Below are 19,588 nucleotides of genomic sequence, written 5' to 3' on the forward strand. Positions count from 1 at the left end.
GTGTGAGATGCATAATCCCCCAGCAATAAGCAATGATCTGAAGTCAGCTCAGCAGCATCACAAGGCTAAAGAGCAGAAGGATCCTTTCTAAGAGACAGGCAATATTTATATCCAGTTCCTAATAACAGATCTAATAACATCTGGACCTCACACAAAATTTGCATGAGACTGTAGTTCATAGTATCAATAGCTGCAGTGGAAGATCAATCAAAAGTTTAGAGCATGTGGAAGTCACCATCTGCAACAGAAAGGGCCATAATAATACACGTTTTTAGAAATGAAACATGACCAGTTGAACTTCTTGATATTTTGACACCTTAATAACCTTTTCTCTCAGGCACAGAAACAAATGTTAACATGGTATGTTTGTCATTATTTTATTCCTTTTAAATCACATACAGGATTGTGTTTCCTCAGTATGCTGTTTCAGATCAATTTGTTGCCTTCATTACAGTATTTCCTTTAAATACAAAACCCTTTTCAATAACATAGTTTTCCAAAAATAAAACAAACAAAAAAACCAGACAAAAACAGACAAAAAACAAAAACAACAACAACAATAAAGTCACTTTTAATGTTAAAGCTACACTATGTAACTTTTGGCCCTCGAGTGGTTAAAAAATAAAAATGAATGCATCTTGTGGAAGAACATTGTTTTGGTAATGATGTAAGTTGTGCTTCAGCTCTGCTCCTCTGCGCGGATGAATGTGGTTCGAGGCATCGGTGTACACTGGATACAGGACATCTCATCAGAGCGAATGGACAAATAAATAAAAGAAAGGAAAAGACGGACTCACATGTCCTTGGCAATCCTAGGACTAAAGGATTTATTTATATAAAGTATTGCCGTTATAAAGAAAAATACACACGTGTGCTAGCAAGTGAAAAGTTTTGCACCGATTACAGTAAAATTATTGTATTTCACTACACAACAGACGTGTGTGTGTCACTATGTAACACCGTTTTTGTTCCTGGGTAGTAAGTGTTATTTCCTAATTGCTTATGCCTCATAAGTATAGAAAATGGCTATTATTCCCCACAAACTTTGCTTTTGTGACCAGGACAGTGATATTTTGAAATGTACCTATTTCCAATGAGAAAACGGGCGAATTTGTCTCTTTTCGTTCTCATGAAGTCAGAAAAAAACAACATATGAATCCAAAATCCTTCTTTTGAATATTACTTTAGTATAAATACATGTTAATTTGGATTCATATGTTGTTTTTTTCTGACTTCATGTGAACTAAAAGACACAAATTCGCCCGTTTTCTCGTTGGAAATAGGTACATTTCAAAATATCACTGTCCTGGTCACAAAAGCAAAGTTTGTGGGTAATAATAGCCATTTTCTGTACTTTTGAGGCATAAGCAATTAGGAAATAACACTTACTACCCAGAAAAAACAAAATAGAAAATTTGTTACACAGTGTTACACAACTATACATTATCTGTTGAGTAAGAAAAAAGCCATCTCTGCGTTGCTTTTAAATCCTTTCAGTTGTCGCCACCTCTGAAAAGCCAAGCCGATGTTGATTCGGGTTTTATTACGGACTCTGTCGCTTTCCCTTTTTGTTTGTAGACTCTTCTCTGTTCGGGGTTTCTTTGTTTTTACAACAGGTGTTATTCCCGGAGGCTTGCTGTTTTGAATGATCCATGGTCAATTTTTCTCGTTCGTTGTGACAACAAACTTTCAGGTTCACGCTACTCCCATACCATACACGCTCTACAGTAGCTGGAGCTTATTTTCTTTGTGTACGGATACGACGTAAACACATGGGCGAATGATGTGCTGTATATATGCAATTTCCCGTGAAATCCGTCCCGACAGCTCTAAAATATAAATCATTATTCTAGGTTTATCAAAGTGTATTTGGGTAAAGACATGGTTTGGAAGATGGATTTTGTTGCACTCTCTCATTAGTAACAATTTATTTTTTAACAAAAAAAAAACAAAAAAGTTACATAGTGTAGCTTTAAGTACATAAACCATCAGAAGAGTGCACATGACAAAAACAGTTGCTGCAATTTCTTTCAGTCCTCCACACACCAAGTGCAGAAAGAGTACTAAAATGTAACCTTTTTTTTTTTTTTTAACTGTAAAGGAGAGGCCAGTGAGCTGACTTCTAAAAGCAAAGGTTAAACTGTTTACCAAAGAGGAGTGTCATGCTCTATTGATTCAGGACACTGCCAGACATTCACTTACAGGATAAAGTGGTTTTCAAAAAGAAAACAAAAGGCTAGGAGAGCCTCTCCATGTTATTACAGAAAATAATTAATTAAGCTGCAAATACAGAATAAAATCTCACAAAAACATTCACACAGATATCCATGAGACCATTTGCCAACATCCTACTATGAAGCCCCTTCTTAAGATCACACATCCACATAAAAGTACACTTAAACAGATCAGATATTTTAATCTTTAGTCTTTATCCATTTAGAATTTGGTGTGTGGACAGCCTGTCAATAACTACAACTACTTTAGCCACAATGTGCCTTAAATTCTGAAATTCAAAAGGCCATGGACTCTCCGAACACACACCCCCTCAGAACAGTTTAATGAGAGAGCAGATCTGAACCAGAGCACTACAAAAGAAATAAAAGCAATAGAATGCAACACAAATGTTGTCAGGTGTCTGCTTAACTTTCAATAGGCTTTTAAAATCTACAGTCCCTGACAGAACTGGGTTAGTGTCTCTCTCACGTCCACATGTGCACATACAGTACACACGTCAGTCAGACTTTGCTGTATTCCCTGCTGAGCTCAAGTATCTGAGTGTGAGGTTTCTCATATTGTGTTCTGGCACTTCCGAGGACCACTTACTGTTTACAGGTAGGGGAACAAACAAAGCCATCTTTCTGTTTTTTAGTCTTGGGCAAACAGTTGTGAATGTAACCTAGACTCCAACAGGCCTTTCTGAGACAGATTTACTTCTCTGGTCAGAGCAGCAGATTCCAATAGCATCTGAAAGTTTGAAATAACATTCAAAAGAGAAACTGGAGGAGCAAAACATCACCTTTATCTACAAATAAACAAAAAAGTGACCAGTTTAACTAAGGTTCCTCTATTTTGCTATCCCAACTTTGGCAGTTTAGTAATCTCTGCTTTAGAGAGCTGCAAACTTTTACCTGCTGTCTCTCTGCCATCCACATAAAAAACAAAATAAAAAAAAACAATGCACACACAGGCAAAATAGTAATGCTACAGTGTACACACAGGGCCTTTTGAGTGATTCAGGTTGAACATGGAATGGCTGTTTTGAGCTACTGAACAGGAAACACTTCTGCAACCCTTTCCAAGACACTTTTTCTCATCCTATTTCTTTTTCGTAAGTCAAAGCAGATGCACAGTTTGAACGCTGATAGCGAAAAGAGAGGTGAACGCAAGGGTCAAGTGCAAATAATTCTGTACTTTTCTATTATGTGACAGACTCTATTCTAGACTATAATGAGGTTTGACTCCGCCCCTGTTACCGCCCATACTCATCTCCATGATAACTACTATCACTGCTGCTGTAGTTATTGTTATTCACTGGAGAAAGAGAGGGTGAGGAAGACAGTAAAGATGGTGAGAGGGATGCAAGGTCTTGGAGCTCCTCCCCCTCCAAGACACTGTCTGTTTCCATGGAAGCAGGTGGTCCATTTGCATCTCCAGCTGATGAGAAAAGAGGAGAAAAGTCCTGTAAAAGGAGGGAAGAGTGAAGTCTCTCCTCTGCAGAAGATCCCTGAGCTGTATTGGTATGAAGTCCCAGTGTGTTGGAAAGGACACGGGAGCAGAAACCTGCAGCTTCTGCCAAAGACACAGGGGTACTAGAGGGCCCAGGGGCAGGACACGAATGGGTACGGCTCTGCACATCCACTCCTGTTTGGGAGCCACGGTGGATACGGTGACTGACAATAATGTTGTTGCCAAAGCTGCCCATGGAAGCCATTGTAGTGCTCTGCTCCCGCTGGACGACTGCAGTCATCCCTCCCTCGGCCATTAACCTTCGGATATGAGAAACATACTCAGCCTGACCTGAGAGAGAGAGGGAGAACTATTCAGCTCTTGAAGAGTCCAGGGTAAACACTACAACTCAGTACATTCAGAGATCGACAAACCTAAGTAGGAAGGAACAAATTAATAATGTCTTGAATTAGTGGTGGCGAATGATTTAAAAATGTTAAAATAGTGATTTAGAATTTTATTGCATTGTGGATGTCATGAATTGATGCTGTTAATGTCTTTGAATTGTTATATTGGATGTCTTGAACTAATGGTTGTGCATGACTTAAAATGTTAAAATGTTGATTGTGAAACTTTTTCGTTATGTTATAAATGTGTTGAATTGATGCTGTTACATGTCTTTAAATTGTGTTTTGTGATGTGCGACAGGATTACTCACTCAGGCTGTTTTTAACGTTATAAATGGAGTTTAAAAAACTGACATGATTATTAGCCAATCAGAAACTTCTATACTGATGTAATCGTCTTCACCTGTTGGTAATTGCTGACACTATATGTTTGTTTTCCATTATGTGCTTTACAAATGGCCTGTGCTTAAGAACTGAGGAAGTAACACTACAAAGTACTAACAAAAAACATGTCACAGAATTTAATATGTGTTTGTTACAAGCCCTGTTACACCTGGTATTAAGATGCATTTTGGCCAATTCAATCACAAGTGGACAGGCGCGACACATAACAGTTTACACCTGGTTGTAATATGCGTCTCTTTTGACAACTTGTGTTCAAATTTCGAGGGGAAGGTCTTTGATTTCATGAAGACATCAATTACTACATCAGTGTATTATTGCATGATAATAACTTAAAATTTCTCATAATATAACATGCATTTAATCAAAGTAAAAACATGACGTTTAAAGCAGAATTCTGAGTTATTTTAGTGCACCTGAATTAACTGAGCTTCACTACCTGTGTTAACTAAGCTTCTCTGCATGCTGAAATCAGACACACTAAAAGAAAATCTGAGAAGTTCTTGTAGTATATGCACGTGCTTCTTCACATTTTTAATTTAGACAGTTATTTCTTTTTAACCTCCTGAGACCTGAGTGTGATCGCTGTGAGCATTTTTCATTTCCATTTTTTGATTAGTAACTAGTAGCCCATAATAAACATGCATACATTTTATTTATTTTTTTTTTAGAGAAAATAGTTTTTCTAAAAATGTTTGTCTACATATGGGGACAGCGTGGCCAAGTTGTGAAATTTTAAATAATACCAAGCAATAGAAAATTAGATTTTTTTTAATTTATTTTTTTATATCAAATTGTTTATGTTTCCAGGAGTGTTGGTTATTTACATTTTTGAGACGTTACAGACATTGCAGCTGATTTTCTGTTAAGCTGTTTTGGAACAATGTGTATTGGGAAAAACAAAAATAAAAAACTATACAAATAAAAATTAATTTACTTTTATGCTACAAGGTTTTTTTTCTACTTTGGCAACAAAATCTCAATGTTCTCTATTTGCACTGTCAAACAAACAAGTGATAGCTAGTGCTGAAGAATTTTACCAATTAAAAAATTAGCATAATTAATTCTGATTCAAAATAATGGCCAGCATCATCCAATCACTACAAACCATTTAAAATAAAATTTAGCATTATAAATTCTGAATCTATGTACTGAATACCATTGTCCCATGTCTGCCAAACATGTTGAGTGGTCCAAATCATCTGCAGCCTGAAACTGAACTTTTGATCAGATGTTTGGAGTGAATGCACTTTCCTACATTGGAAATTTATAGGATGCTCCTTAGTTCCCTATTTAGTGAATGACTTAATCTCCAGTGTGCTGTCTGTCTGCACTGATCTCAGAACAGTTCAAAATGCACTTTATTTTAATCCTAACTCCATATAAAGCCTCTGAAAGCAAACTTTTTCATCTTCTGAATGCACCTATTGATTCTCAATGTGATAATGCACAGTGAAATAGGATTTCTACGGGAAAAATAGCCCTATAGTCCACATCAGTGGTAACTGTGTTTAACAGCGAGCCGTTTCGCGATAAATTGCGAAAAAATTAAAAAATGGTATATCGAATGAAACTAGACACTCGAAACTTTTGACTCAAACAGATGTCGATGTAAAAACGTAATTAGATTTCTTACCAGATGTAGTTTTGTTGGTGTTTCTCCCAAAGACAAACTCCACTGACATCAGTGCCATGTTGTTTTGTCACATGACTTGGTGCGTAAAATATTTAGCCCTTTACTCATAGCCCAGAGTGTTCTGAACTAAGATCAGTCGATTTCAATGAAACTAAATTATGCATAGTGTATAGCACAGACAAAACACACAGTCCACACAGAAGGACGCGGGGTCAAATGAGGTTAAAGCTCGGAAATACACAGCAAGTGGCGGTTTATACTCTTGTTTTAGCACAGTGGTTGATTGACAGTCAAGCACTCTACTGCTGTTAAAATGCATTCGAATGGATGAGCGTTTGACTATGAGCCCAATATGGACACATGAGTGGCCGCCACTTTTGACCACCACTGTATGTGGTTTTAGTGGAAAATATCAAAACATTTTTGACCCTATTTAACACCTGTCTTTAGCATCACCCAGTTTCCAAAACGCATCTTAATACCATGTGTAAATGGAGCCCATGAATTTGCCAAGTGGGACATGCACTTGTATGACAACATTCCTGTCAAACAAACACAGTCCTAAACCATATTCTTATCTCTAACCCCAACCCTTACCTACCTTTAAAATGAAAGGGCAATAATATATTAATGCAGTTGTTTAAGCTTCTAAGCCTAACCGCAATCCTATCCCTTTACCTATCCCTAAATTTTGATTGGTTGATGGACCATATCCTACCAAGTCACCTAGTTACTAGTGCTGAACTTTCTGCTTATCTGTTTAATGTATGTGTGGTTTACCTGTGCTGTCTGTGCTGTGTTCAGTGGGATCTGACCCTTCATCTTCCTGAGGTCGACTGTGGGGTGGTGTCTCTGGTACCACCTCAGACCCAGAATCCTCTGGCAGAGTATCTAAATCCAGGGAGTCTGTGGCTGATAAGAAATGACAATATTTATTTTTAATATTCATCAGTTCAAAGCTACAACAAGGACCAAAAAAACATAAAATCCTACAGAAAAGAATTGAGATGTAGGAAAACACAATCAGAAAACATGGCAAAAGATGCACATTTCACAATGGCAAAAAATACAGTAAAAAGCAAAAAAGCAATAGGGTTTCCAAGTTTTCTGAAGGCTTTAAAGGCCATCACCATTAAAATATCTCAACGAGTAAAGATGCTGAATATTGAATTGTCTCCAGTACATATGGGTTTGGATTAGCTTTGAAAAAATGAACAGGCCCATTTACTGTGCTTGTCTATCATATTTGTCATCCAGAATGAGTGTTCATGTGTTCTGTTTTGCAGCCCTACACTTAAACCATTTTAATTATTTTTTAAATCTTCCTATTGCCAAAATTCAAAGTGAATCAGTTCACTTAACATTTATTGTATTTTTGTATACCCAAGTCACACAAAACTCTGTTTTTATACTCCCAGTCTCTTTGTCTCATAAATGCTCAACTTAAATAGATTCAGCATTAGCAGTTTGTTAAACCTTGACAGGAATAGGAAATAGAAATTTCATTCTCCCTGATGAAATGGATTAATGCCTTTTAGTTCCTGTTTGCGCAGGTTCTCGAAACACTGTACTGTATGTGGAAAAAACTTGAATGCTCTCTGAAGCTGCTTATAACTGCAGATTCATATAATCCCTTGATGGAAATGTCTGAAAAGAAACCGCAATCTTGCGAGTCTACCATTTCAGTACACTAATACTCAGGGATGCAAACTCATCAGGGGTTAAAAAGGCGACAAAGATGTGTCTGGGGGCATATCGTCATATAAGCCAATTAAGGTTATCATAATGCTTCTGTAAGAGATTCTAACCTTAAACATGCAGGCAGTCAAAAACTGACCTCCCAGAGACAGCCCTCTTCAGTCTTCACTGAAAAGCAGTTTTTTTGTTTTTGTTTTTTACAACTCAGAAGCCGTGGTTCTCATTTCATTCCCCATGACCACCCCCCCCCCCCAAATCGGATTTACACGAATCACAGAAATGACCTATTTTGGATTCAAAACTGCTATTTTCGTCGAAAGCAGACAAGTTTGCATCCCTGAATACTGTTATCCCAATACAAATACTGGTTACAAATTCATTTTGTTTAAAATGATCAAATTTCTGAAAAGGTAGATTTCCACTCATTTTATTATTTATGTAAAAAATAAAAAGTTATTGCTTGCATTTTTATTTCCAGCTGTCTGAGAATCTATAAAACAGTTTAAATGTACTTATCAGATAAAGCAATAGAGAAATAGATGACTGATGATTAGAAACACACGACAAACCTCAGTCATGAATAATGGAGAGGATTTCTCCAAATCTCAATATTTCAGAATATATTTCCTATTCCTGCAGCTAGACATCTTATTATTATATTACAAATAAGGCAGGAGAATGTTAGAAGCTTTACCATGTGTGATGATCTGTTCACTCTGTTTAGAGATAACAGAAGTTACAAGATATGACCAACCAAAAATTAATTTCATAATTACCAATTCAGTTCGTCAAAGCGGTTACACAACTGGACTTGCTGTGGCAAATACCTTCTGCAGTTTGAGCTTATCTTGGCTGGCAGGCTGAGCTGCCTCTTCCACACTGTCCTTGATGTGACTGAACAGTCTCACTAGTAAGGTACCAAACTGCATTCATGGTTCAGGGTCAATAATTTGCACTGTGATTGCTCATTGTGCTGCCTTTAAAATGCTTACAATCGTGCAAGTGAGTCTTTTATTTCAATCAGTGTCACGCTTACCTCATCCAAGATCATACCTTCCTGGAAAGCAGCTCTCACAGATGACTAAAATACAGAATGCTGTGCATATCACCCCTGATATTTGGATGCAAAACAACCAAATTCTCTTGGAAAACTGTTGACGAAGGCCAGTGGAAAGCCACTAAAGCCACGTCCACACAGATATAATTTTCAGTTGAAAACTGTGATTTGATTTGAATTGATTCTAGCACTTCATACTTTGTGGTACTACATTCTAGTACAATATACTTTGGAAATGTTGGAAAATGGCGAACAGAGTTTTTAATTGAAAAAGTATTCATGTGGATGTGACCTAAGACCAGTTGGTCCTTGTTTGCCATCATCACAGGGCTTTAATAACACATGCTGAGCACACTATTATAAAGTTACTATTATAACTTGTATTTACTGAAAAAGCATTTCCCATTTTTAATATACACAGAGGCATTAGTCAAAGTTATTGTCTGTGGTAATCAACAGCATGCCACACATGCAGTACATACTATAGACCTTAACTTAAAAATAATCCTGAATATTCCTTGAAAGAACAATGAAATCTGCCAAGCATTCACAAAGAAATCATTCAGAGGACTCACAGATCTGTGTGTAGTTCTGTTACTGAGCTGACTGCACCCTGTTAGAAGCACTATTATCACATCAGCATTTTCATTCATACAGAGCTTTTATTTTGAGCTTTTACTTTTACCAAGCCAATATCAGCCTGCAAAGGTCAAATAAGCAGTACAGTGTGAAGCATCGTTTTATGGGCTTTGTGCTAAGAGAAGAGACTCCCTATTCATTCACTATACCCACAGGCTTTTGTAAGTAATTAAATGGCTGTGGTGAGGAAAGAGTCTCTAATGAGCTACATGTCGATATTAATTATCTAATATATAGCAGCTGATTTGCCTCTTAAATATGTAGTATTCTTGTATGTAAGTGTATATGAGAGAGAAAATCATCTTTGTTATTTACAAAGCAGTAGGAACAAGCACACATACAGCTTTCATGCAGGCCAGTTTCACTGCAACACAAACTGCATTTATACTACTCAATTCTGGCCTCTACATAACTTTTATGGAACTCTACACAACTTGTATTACGCAAACAAGCTTTCATTTACAGGCAAAAAGCCCATCACTGTCAGAATGGAAAAGTGAGGACAGTGCTTCATGTGAATGTTCTGACAGACTACAGTAAAATCCCTCTAAATTTGTATGAGTCACTGTGGATATTCCAACAACAACAGCTCTTCAAACACATGTAAACACTTTCAAAGAACTGTTCGTTACAGTAAACACATGTTGGGGTATGCATATTATGTGGGTTTAGCAAGAGGGGTAAAGGGATGTGGCAGAACCAACAGAAAGGAGGGTGAAGAGAGAGAGAGAGAGATAATGAAATCCCTTCTGACCTTTGACAGGCCTTCTGCATATGACAGCTGAAACAGTCTTCTCTGTGAAAGGGAGTTAAGGTGTCTTAGCGTCATGAAGTAAGATAATGAGACAGGCCAGCGTCTGTCTGTCTAATCTCTGACCACTGAAGAATGACAAGGTCTTTGACTGTGAGAAAGGTTATAAAGTCTTTTCTAACCCTTGCACTAGCAACAGTGCATATTCCAAAGACTGAATCCTCCCACAAGCTGGCTACGTGTATATTCCCATAAGCTCCCACATGCTGTTATGTTGTGTTTTTAGTATATATTGTGCTTGCTGTTATTAAGGGCCAAGCACTGAAGGTGCATAGGCACGTACTGTATCTGTAAGTGTTCTTTTCATTGTTGATTTTTAACCATTATCAGCTAACCTAGCTGGTGCTTTTATTGATTCCGTTTTATTTGATTTTAATATCTGAATGTTAATGAGAAGTAGAAAATGTCTTTGTCAAGACCAATAAAGTACCAGAAGTTGGATAATCCAAACAGTGATTTCTGCTGTATGCCTCAATGTGCGTAAAACAGTGCCATATTCAACACAGCACGTAAAAAGGACCTGAACCGGAAGCGATGCGACCTGTTTGACAGAATATGGAAGTTTGTTGCGTATAACCCGTATTAAATAAATGCATGTGCTGCGTCTATCAAAGTGAAAACGCGGCACTGTTGTATTTTCTCAAAGCACGTGGGGGCTTGTGAGTGTTTCCAGTTGTTGCAGTGCAGTTCACAATCATTAGGCCATATTGGAAATTTATGACAAACTGTCTCTAAAGATCAACTGTTGAGGGTGATGATAAAGTATTGATTAAATATGACAATGTTTACTTTTAAAGGTTTATATTGTAATATGTTTTAGATTATTGTAGGAATGCACATTTTATATTCCTTATTTGTTTGAATGAGCAGCTGGAAGCAGTGTGAAGTGCATACATTTCAAAATAAGAGTGCCTTTAAAGTGCCTTTAAAATTAAAAGTTCCACGCTATGAATCGAATCTGCCCAAACTACCCTGTTTTACTTTTAAGTAATGTTAAGGCTATGTTGACTGTGTGCCCCTGCCTGTTTAAGTAAGTGTCTGTGATACATGATTTATTTTGAGATTGTTTGGTTTGTTTTGGTAAGGGGATACGGCATTAATTTTATTTGTTCAGGTCTTGAAAAAGGTCTTAAAAAGTCTTACATTTTATTTGAAAAACTCTGCCACAACCCTGGTAGTTTAAAGTCACCATGAATTAAAACTGGACAAATCTTATTTTCTTATTGGATGCTGCTGTTTTTATTTTAAACTATTTATCCATGCACATTATTTAAAATGTGGTTTGCACTTTTAATCTTTAATCAAAAACAATAACTTGCACAATAAACCATTACACCCCTACTATATACTTATTTAATAAACGCAGCTGTTCACAAAGCACATCACGTTTTCAAGAAACTTGAATATAATGCACAAGTCTTATGGACTACTTTAATGGTGCTTTTATCATTATTTTAGGTCATTTTTGGAGCTTGACAGTAACAACCATGACTAACACAGTATCAGATTTGGATCGGGCTTATCGGAACTCTCTCGATACAGTTAAAACTTCAGTATCGGAGCCGATGCCGAAAGGCATCAGATTGGTTATCCCTAATCTTGTTGCTGCAAAAATTTGCACTTAATGTGAATTAAGCCTTAAACCTTTGCCCTACCAGCCTGTCAGAGCAGAGCATTCAGACAGGTGTAGTTATAGTACATCAGGATCAGATGAAGTATGGTCTGTCATCAGTCAGCAAACTCATTAAATCTACTCAGGGGGAAAAAAGGGAGAGAGAGAGAGGACTTTCACTACATAATGCAAAGAAACATTTCCAGAACATGTACAGAACATTTTCTAAATGGACTTCGGGAATTTTTGGACCGAAATGCTAATGTAGGTGATCTATTATGAAAAACACATGTTGAAAACCCAAAGATAGACAACCCAAGAGGAAGGCTTTACATTCAATATAGCACCCTCAACATAGAGAGACAGAGAGAGAGAGAGACTGTTTATCTCTGTTGTTTTTCTTAATATAGACTAAATATACTGTAACAGGCTTTATCCTCATCATTACATAAGATGCAGAGAGGGTACCAATGCTAACCCTAAATCTCTTATTCACTGACTGCAGTTTAAAACGATACCACACTTAACCCACGCCCACAGATCTCGCTGCCGGAGTGTGTGCTGTTTGTGTGGGAAGATGGCTTTCCTTGAGGTGAGGGCCATAGATGTGAACTTCTCTACCCTACAACTTTGAGTCATTGTGCTCCTTCCACCTGTAATACCTCAGAGACACAAACATACAGGTGCTGCAGGCAAAGATGCTGCACATCTGAACTTAGTCATACACCACAAAACAAATATTAACAGCTATGAAAACTGTGATGATTTAGAATAGGCAGGTTACATATAATCCAATATCATTGAAAATAAGATTTGAGCAAAACCTCAGAACAATGATACAGGATAGAATAGGAATAGTCTCAGCCTCAGACAGCATGGCCACAGACAACCTAGAGTGACCGTTTGATGCAAATTGCAGACAAAACTTGAGTTTTTTTTTTTTTAATCTGGCAAGCTACAATCTGATTGGCTGGTTATACACAACTTCCGGGAGTAAAGGTGCACATTTTTTTTAATTTTTATTTTTTATTAGGTTAATCATGTTTACAAGCTACTAGGTTGATAAGATAAGCGCTTCTGAGGAATTACAGAAATGTAAAGTGATTAATCACAGTCGGTTTTGTCATTCTGTGCTGTTTAGATTACACCATACAATAATAAAAAATGGTTATATGGAAAGAAATAACTGAAATAATGGTGTGGCTGTCTCCACGAGCGACTGCACAGAAAACACAGGAAAAAATAAAGGAAAATGTCTGAAGTACAGCACAGAAAACCTCGTCACAGAAATTCTTTCAGACATAACTATATAAACAAACCAGAATAGCCAGTTCTGCTTGTGGATTTTCACTTTACTTTCTGCTCAGTTGAAAACAAAACTCTGAATAACCTGTCAAATTGGTCCAAATTCTGTGATTAATTCATCCCCAAAAGTACTTATTGTTTCAATATGGAACCTTCTGACCACGACTCTGTTTCCAGGAAGACTGATAAAAAGTCCCGTGTGCTTCTAGTTATGGAAGTTCCATTAAACTTTTGTGTGTTATAGGCATCAGACGGTTAGAGCATGGACTGTGGGCGTGTTGTCTAAGGCTGAGACTATAAAATCATGGGCTCATGTATAATCAAAATCATGTATAAAAGCAATAGAACCCTCGCAATTGTGCTGTTTGTCTTAATATAAGCACAGCTATGATTACTTGCTGCAGTCGGCCGCTACAGCACTCTTGCTCGTGTGATATTACTGAATTGTTTTATCAGTTATGTCCATTAAATAATCGGAAGTTACTACTTTTGGAAGCAAGTCTGAATATCTTATATATTGCTTCTCAAGTAAACGTATCTTGTTTTAAGGATTTTAAGACCATTTTTAAATGGAAAACAAGACAAAAACACTTGATAACAATAGGATTTTTTTGCAGTGAATTTCTTTACTGAATTAAACTTAATAAAAAGTATTTTTTCCCTTTAATTCAGTGAATGTCATTTAGAGGTATTTTTAAAAGAAAAATTATTAGTAAGCACGTTTAATACAACCTTTTAAGTCGGGGCACAAGCTGAATAGTTGGTTAAGAGCTAAAGATTAATCATTGCAATAATCGCTGAATAGTCGAATAATCGTTCTAATAATCGTTAGATTAATCGATTTCAAAATAATCGTTAGTTGCAGCCCTAATTACATTAATTCTATTCATGAATTGTTTTAAAACTCTGGTTCCCAGTTTTTCAAAGCCAATATAACAGAAATGATCAGGATTTAGCTTTAGAACCAAACAAAAAAGGTTTGTTTTACCTTTTTTACATACACTATTTCCTGTAGAACTATATTCATTTGACTCTTGCTGCAGCACTAAAGCTAAAGCCAATCAATTTACAATACACTTCAGGCAGTGCCGAATGGGGCAGCATGTGCTTATTGTACTGATAGCTCATCCCTACCCCGCATTTTCCCTCCCACTTTTAATCCCTTTATCCTACTGAATTAAAATTGTCACTTCAAAAATCTTCCCACAACTACTTTCAAGCCCGAGCTAATAAACTTCAAAACTGCTAACCTGTAATTCTCTGCAAGCTGAAATGTCAAAAGTCCTGGGAGTTACTTTATCAAGCAAACATAAGCCTTGAAAAATTATTTCTCCATTTGTTATCGCCACTCTTACAATTTTCTTTTCTGCTATGATTATTGTCTTTTGATTAAGCTTGAAATATTCTGTGTTTATGCTTGTGTTTGCCAGTCAGGATTTAACTCTCATGGAATTAAGCAGAATTTATGTGGATTGACAGAGAGAGAGTGCGAAGAAAAAGAGAGCCCAGAGAGACAAGACCAAAAAGTTTGAAACTTGCTGATTCCAAATGTAAATTTTAAGCAACACAGATGGTCAGAATTACATTTACAATCTATAGGCATGGAGAGATGTTATTTATTAATGACGAACAGCTAAATATTACACAAACTATGCCCTGACAGTTCTAAAGCAGAGCTCCCACCAGGCATTATATCAGATCCATCATTCCAGCAATGGCTCTGGGTGCTAACCATGTTTATAAATAAAACTGCTCATTTCAACAGACAGTTGGATACAGAACAACAGTCTTAAAATACAAGTGTCAGGTGGGTTAAATCCTGTCACTCTGCTTCTTTCTGATTTATATCTGAGACCTCAATATATATAAGCTTCATTCATCAGACATGATTATTCATCTGGCGTGCTGCTAAAAGCGACACATGACGAATAAGGGTAATAGGAGCAGAAAGAGGAAGAAGGGGATGGGCTGATAGGTAACGGAAGAGAGAATATGGCTGGTACCAGGTAAGAGAGGTGCAATGCACAGTTTGCAGTGTTTGCTGGTAGCAGCTCTCTCTCTACAGCTAACTGCCATTAAACATGAGAACAATTCTGCAGACACATTAACTTGAGAGGTTTATCTGTTGGGTGCACAGTGGAGTGGCCTCTCCTGTCTCCTGTAATTACAATTAGCATAAAAAGACAAAATGCAGCACACAATCTTCTCTCTTCACCTTTCTGGCTGCTCCCTAAGGGCCAAAAAATGACACCAGAACAAACAACCCAGAGCTTCACTGTAATGCTTTTTTATGGCGAGAGACTGTCTAAGCCAGTAGAAGAAGAATGTTTCATGGATACAGAATATATATATATATATATTATATATATAGTTTTCTGTGTCTCTTTGCTTCAGCAGAATTGGCTACTCCTCTACATTGAAAGAAATAAAAGCTTAAATAAATAATTCTCTCTACTATTTTTCTGACATTTCACATTCTTAAAATAAAGTAGTGATCCTAACTGACCTAAGACAGGGAAGGTTTTCTATGATTAAATGTCAGGAATTGTGAAAAACTGAGATGTACAGATGAACGTGGTACTTTCAGGCATTTGGAAATTGCTCCCAAGGATGAACCAGACTTGTGGTGGTCCACAATTTTTTTCTGAGGTCTTGGCTGATTTCTTTTGATTTTCCCATGATCTCAAGAGGGACTGAGTTTGAAGGTAGGCCTTAAAATACATCCACAGGTAAACTTCCAATTCAGTACACCTCCTATCAGAAGCTAATTGGCTAATTGCCTAAAGGCTTGACATAATTTTCTGGAATTTTCCAAGCTGCTGAAATGCACAGTTAACTTAGTGTATTTAAACTTCTGACCCACTGGAATTGTGACATAGTCAATTAAAAGTGAAACAATCTGTCTGTAAACAATTGTTGGAAAAATTACTCATGTCATGCTCAAAATAGATTTCCTAAACGACTTGCCAAAACTATAATTTGCTAATATTAAATCTGTAGATTGGTTAAAAAATGAGTTTTAATGACTACAACCTAAGTGTATGTAAACTTCTGACTTCAAATGTGTGTGTATATATACATATATATATATATACACATACACACAAACAGTTGAAGTCAGAAGTTTACTTACACTTAGGTTGTAGTCATTAAAACTAATTTTTTAACCAATCTACAGATTTAATATTAGCAAACTATAGTTTTGGCAATTCGTTACACCTGTCAGGAGGAATGGGCCAAAATTTCAGCAACTTATTGTGAGAAGCTTGTGGAAGGCTACCCAAAAAGTTGACCCAAGTTAAACAATTTAAAGGCAAAGCTACCAAATACTAACAAAGTGTATGTAAACTTCTGACCCACTGGGAATATGATGAAAGAAATAAAAGCTGAAATAAATCATTCTCTCTACTATTATTCTGACATTTTACATTCTTAAAATAAAGTAGTGATCCTAACTGACCTAAGACAGGGAATGTTTTCTGCAATTAAATGTCAGGAATTGTGAAAAACTGATTTTAAATGTATTTGGCTAAGGTGTATGTAAACTTCTGACTTCAGCTGTGTGTGTGTGTGTGTGTGTGTGTATATATATATATATATATATATATATATATATATATGAATGATTGATTTTAGGACAAACCTCACCTGTGCTGTTAAAACTATGAGAAAGCATGAACTCAGGATGTTTATGAAGAATCTCAGTTAAGTATATATTCTATAATATTTCGATAAAAATATCAGTAGTTGGCACCAATACCAGTGAAATTCCACGATTCTCAGTAATAATATGCTATAATATGTTGAACACTCATTTATTTAAAAAGTTAAATATGAATGTAAATATTAACATTAAATTAAAACAAAGGGATGTTGCCTTCAAGTGTTTCTCAATTAAGCTAACATTGCTTAATTTTTTGTAGGTAAACAGACATAATTTAAACAGCCTTATACAATTAAAAATAAGAACAGTAAAAAAAAAATATATATATATATATATATATATATATATATATATATATATATAAATAAATAAATAAATTAAGAGCAGTGAGTTGTTTACTTATTTCCTTTTAGTATCGTCATTTTTAATTAATATGATTAATATAACACCGGCAAGTGTATTAGGCTTCATTTACACTGCAAGGTCATGGACAGATCTGTTTTGTATGGACTCCAGTTGAAATGATGATCAATCATTTAAAGAGATAGTTCACCCAAGAATGAAAATGGTCTCATCCTTTACTCACCCTCATGCCATCTCAGATGTGACTTTCTTTCTTAAGCAGAACACAAATTAAGATTTTTGGAAGAATATCTCAGCTTCACCCCATTTTTGGGTGAACTATAACTTCTAACTAAAAAAATCTAAAAATTTTCCAACAGACTTTTGAATCTGGATTTTTTTTCCATCTGTGTGGGAGCAGCATCAGAAGTGCATGGCCATGTCTGTGCACAGCTTAGAAGGAACATTCTGACCAACTGGACGTATTTCTCTGTAGCTCAAGATGTTTCACCACTCATCCTACTGGTTTCACCAGTTGTGGACTGATGGTGGATGAGGTAAATACCAAGGTAATATCCAGGGTCATTCCACAAATTATCAGGCCACTTGGATGAGTGGTGTAACATCTTGAGCTACAGAAAAATATGTTCAGTTGATCAGAATAATCTACAAGAACATTCATGAGCTCAGGATTAATGATGTTCTAACTCACAGAGAGTTTCTTACCATCAGTGACCTGTGACCCCTGAGAAGTGCTGGGCTGCTGGGGTTCATCCTCTAGGTCATAGTCCGTTTGCGTCTCTGTGTTCTGTAGCTGTAGTGTCTGCGTCCCCTGTGATGTAACAGTGGGGGCCGGGTGTCGTGGCTGGAGACCAATCGCATTCATCAGGCCCATCTCTCTTTGAGACCGCCAATCAGTCCTGCTGTTCCTACAAACAAGACAAATCCCACAGCAGGTTGAGTGACAGCTACACAGAGTCTTGCAACAGCATCGTGCAGTCTTTAGGCTATTCTGGTCCGATCTGATATGACAGAGGGTTTAACGCCACACAGTGCTAGAGGCGATTTAGATGGGAAAAATGGGTGTGGATGTGTGGATGCATTACTGCTAGCTTGGTAAAGGTAAGTCTGTTCTGTCCGATCATCTGGCTGATAATCACAGTTAAATGTAACATACAACAATAAATGTCGAGTTATGATTGCAACAGCTTTAAAACAATGTGTACAGAGCCACAGATTTCCCAAAAGTAGTATAAATTATTTACATTTTTTTTTTAAATGAAAATTTTAGGTATGTGATCTCTGAACCTAAATGTTAAAGGACTTGTTCACCCAAAAATTTAAATCTGTCATAATTTACTCACCCTCATATTGTTCCAAACACATATGGCTTTCTATCTTCTGCAGAACACAAAGGGAGATGTTTTAATGAATACTGCAGAATACAACTACTGTAGCGTTAAGAACAACACATGTTCTTGCGTAAACGTGTGCAACTGTGAACGAGTGACAAAACCCATCACATGCCTTCATCCATTCATCCATCCATCTTCTAAAGCCGCTTGTCCTACATAGGGTCGCAGATAGTGCTGAAGCCTATCCCAGCTGTCTTTGGCCCAAAGCAGGGAAACACCCTGGAGAGGTGACTAGTCCTAACACACACAGACATACACATTCACACTCTCATTCTCACCTATGGGCAATTTAGAATTTGAACCTGTGGGGGAAATCGGAGCACCCGGAGGAAACCCACACAAACACGGGGAGAACATGCAAACTACACACAGAAAGGCCTTGAACCGAGGACCTTCTTGCGACAGTGCTACCCACTGAGCCACCGTGCCGTGCTCTTATGCCTTCAGAAGACTTGAAATATGATGAATGAATAGCATTGACTACTTTTATTATACTTTTGGGTCTTGTAAGCTTTAAGGTGAGGTCCTATCTACTGCCATTGTACTGAGAAAAAGCTCATGATATTCAATAAGCATCTCCTTTTGTATTCTGCCAAAAAAAAAAAAAAAAAATCATACAGGTTTGGAAAGACAAAAGTGAGGAAATTATTAAGCTGGTGGCTGGATGGAGGGTCATAGTCTTTTATTGTTTTAGTGGTGGCCTGGCTATGTTGTGTCAGACCTAGACCATGAGAAAAAAGTTGCATACAATGGAAGACCAGATCAAATAGAAACAATGCTATATTCAACACAGTGAATACAGAACAATTAGCATCACGTGTGCCTGATCACGTGCTGCCAGCAGTCTTTTGTTGTTGTGGCCAACCTCTAGGCCACCTGCTCATCTCATGAGTCTGGATCTGGTCTGGCAATAGGAGGGCCGGTGTGTTGATGA

The 19,588-nt window shown here is 36.9% G+C and overlaps 1 protein-coding gene across 8 annotated transcripts in view; it reads right to left on the reverse strand.

Moving 5' to 3' along the window:
• Positions 1-1,347: 1,347 nt before the first annotated feature.
• Positions 1,348-19,588, reverse strand: part of LOC127432968 (activating molecule in BECN1-regulated autophagy protein 1A-like) — a 105,311-nt gene continuing 87,070 nt past the window's right edge. For all 8 annotated transcript variants that reach the window (XM_051684723.1, XM_051684794.1, XM_051684940.1 and 5 more), the window contains 3 exons: positions 17,966-18,168; positions 6,892-7,023; positions 1,348-4,017 (listed from right to left, as the gene is read on the reverse strand). In XM_051684723.1, coding sequence (XP_051540683.1) covers positions 3,470-4,017; positions 6,892-7,023; positions 17,966-18,168 — 883 coding nt within the window. In that variant the 3' untranslated portion in view covers positions 1,348-3,469. The remainder of the gene's footprint in view (positions 4,018-6,891; positions 7,024-17,965; positions 18,169-19,588) is intronic.

This window comes from Myxocyprinus asiaticus, chromosome 1 (genome assembly GCF_019703515.2).
Source record: "Myxocyprinus asiaticus isolate MX2 ecotype Aquarium Trade chromosome 1, UBuf_Myxa_2, whole genome shotgun sequence".
Lineage (NCBI taxonomy): Eukaryota > Metazoa > Chordata > Actinopteri > Cypriniformes > Catostomidae > Myxocyprinus > Myxocyprinus asiaticus.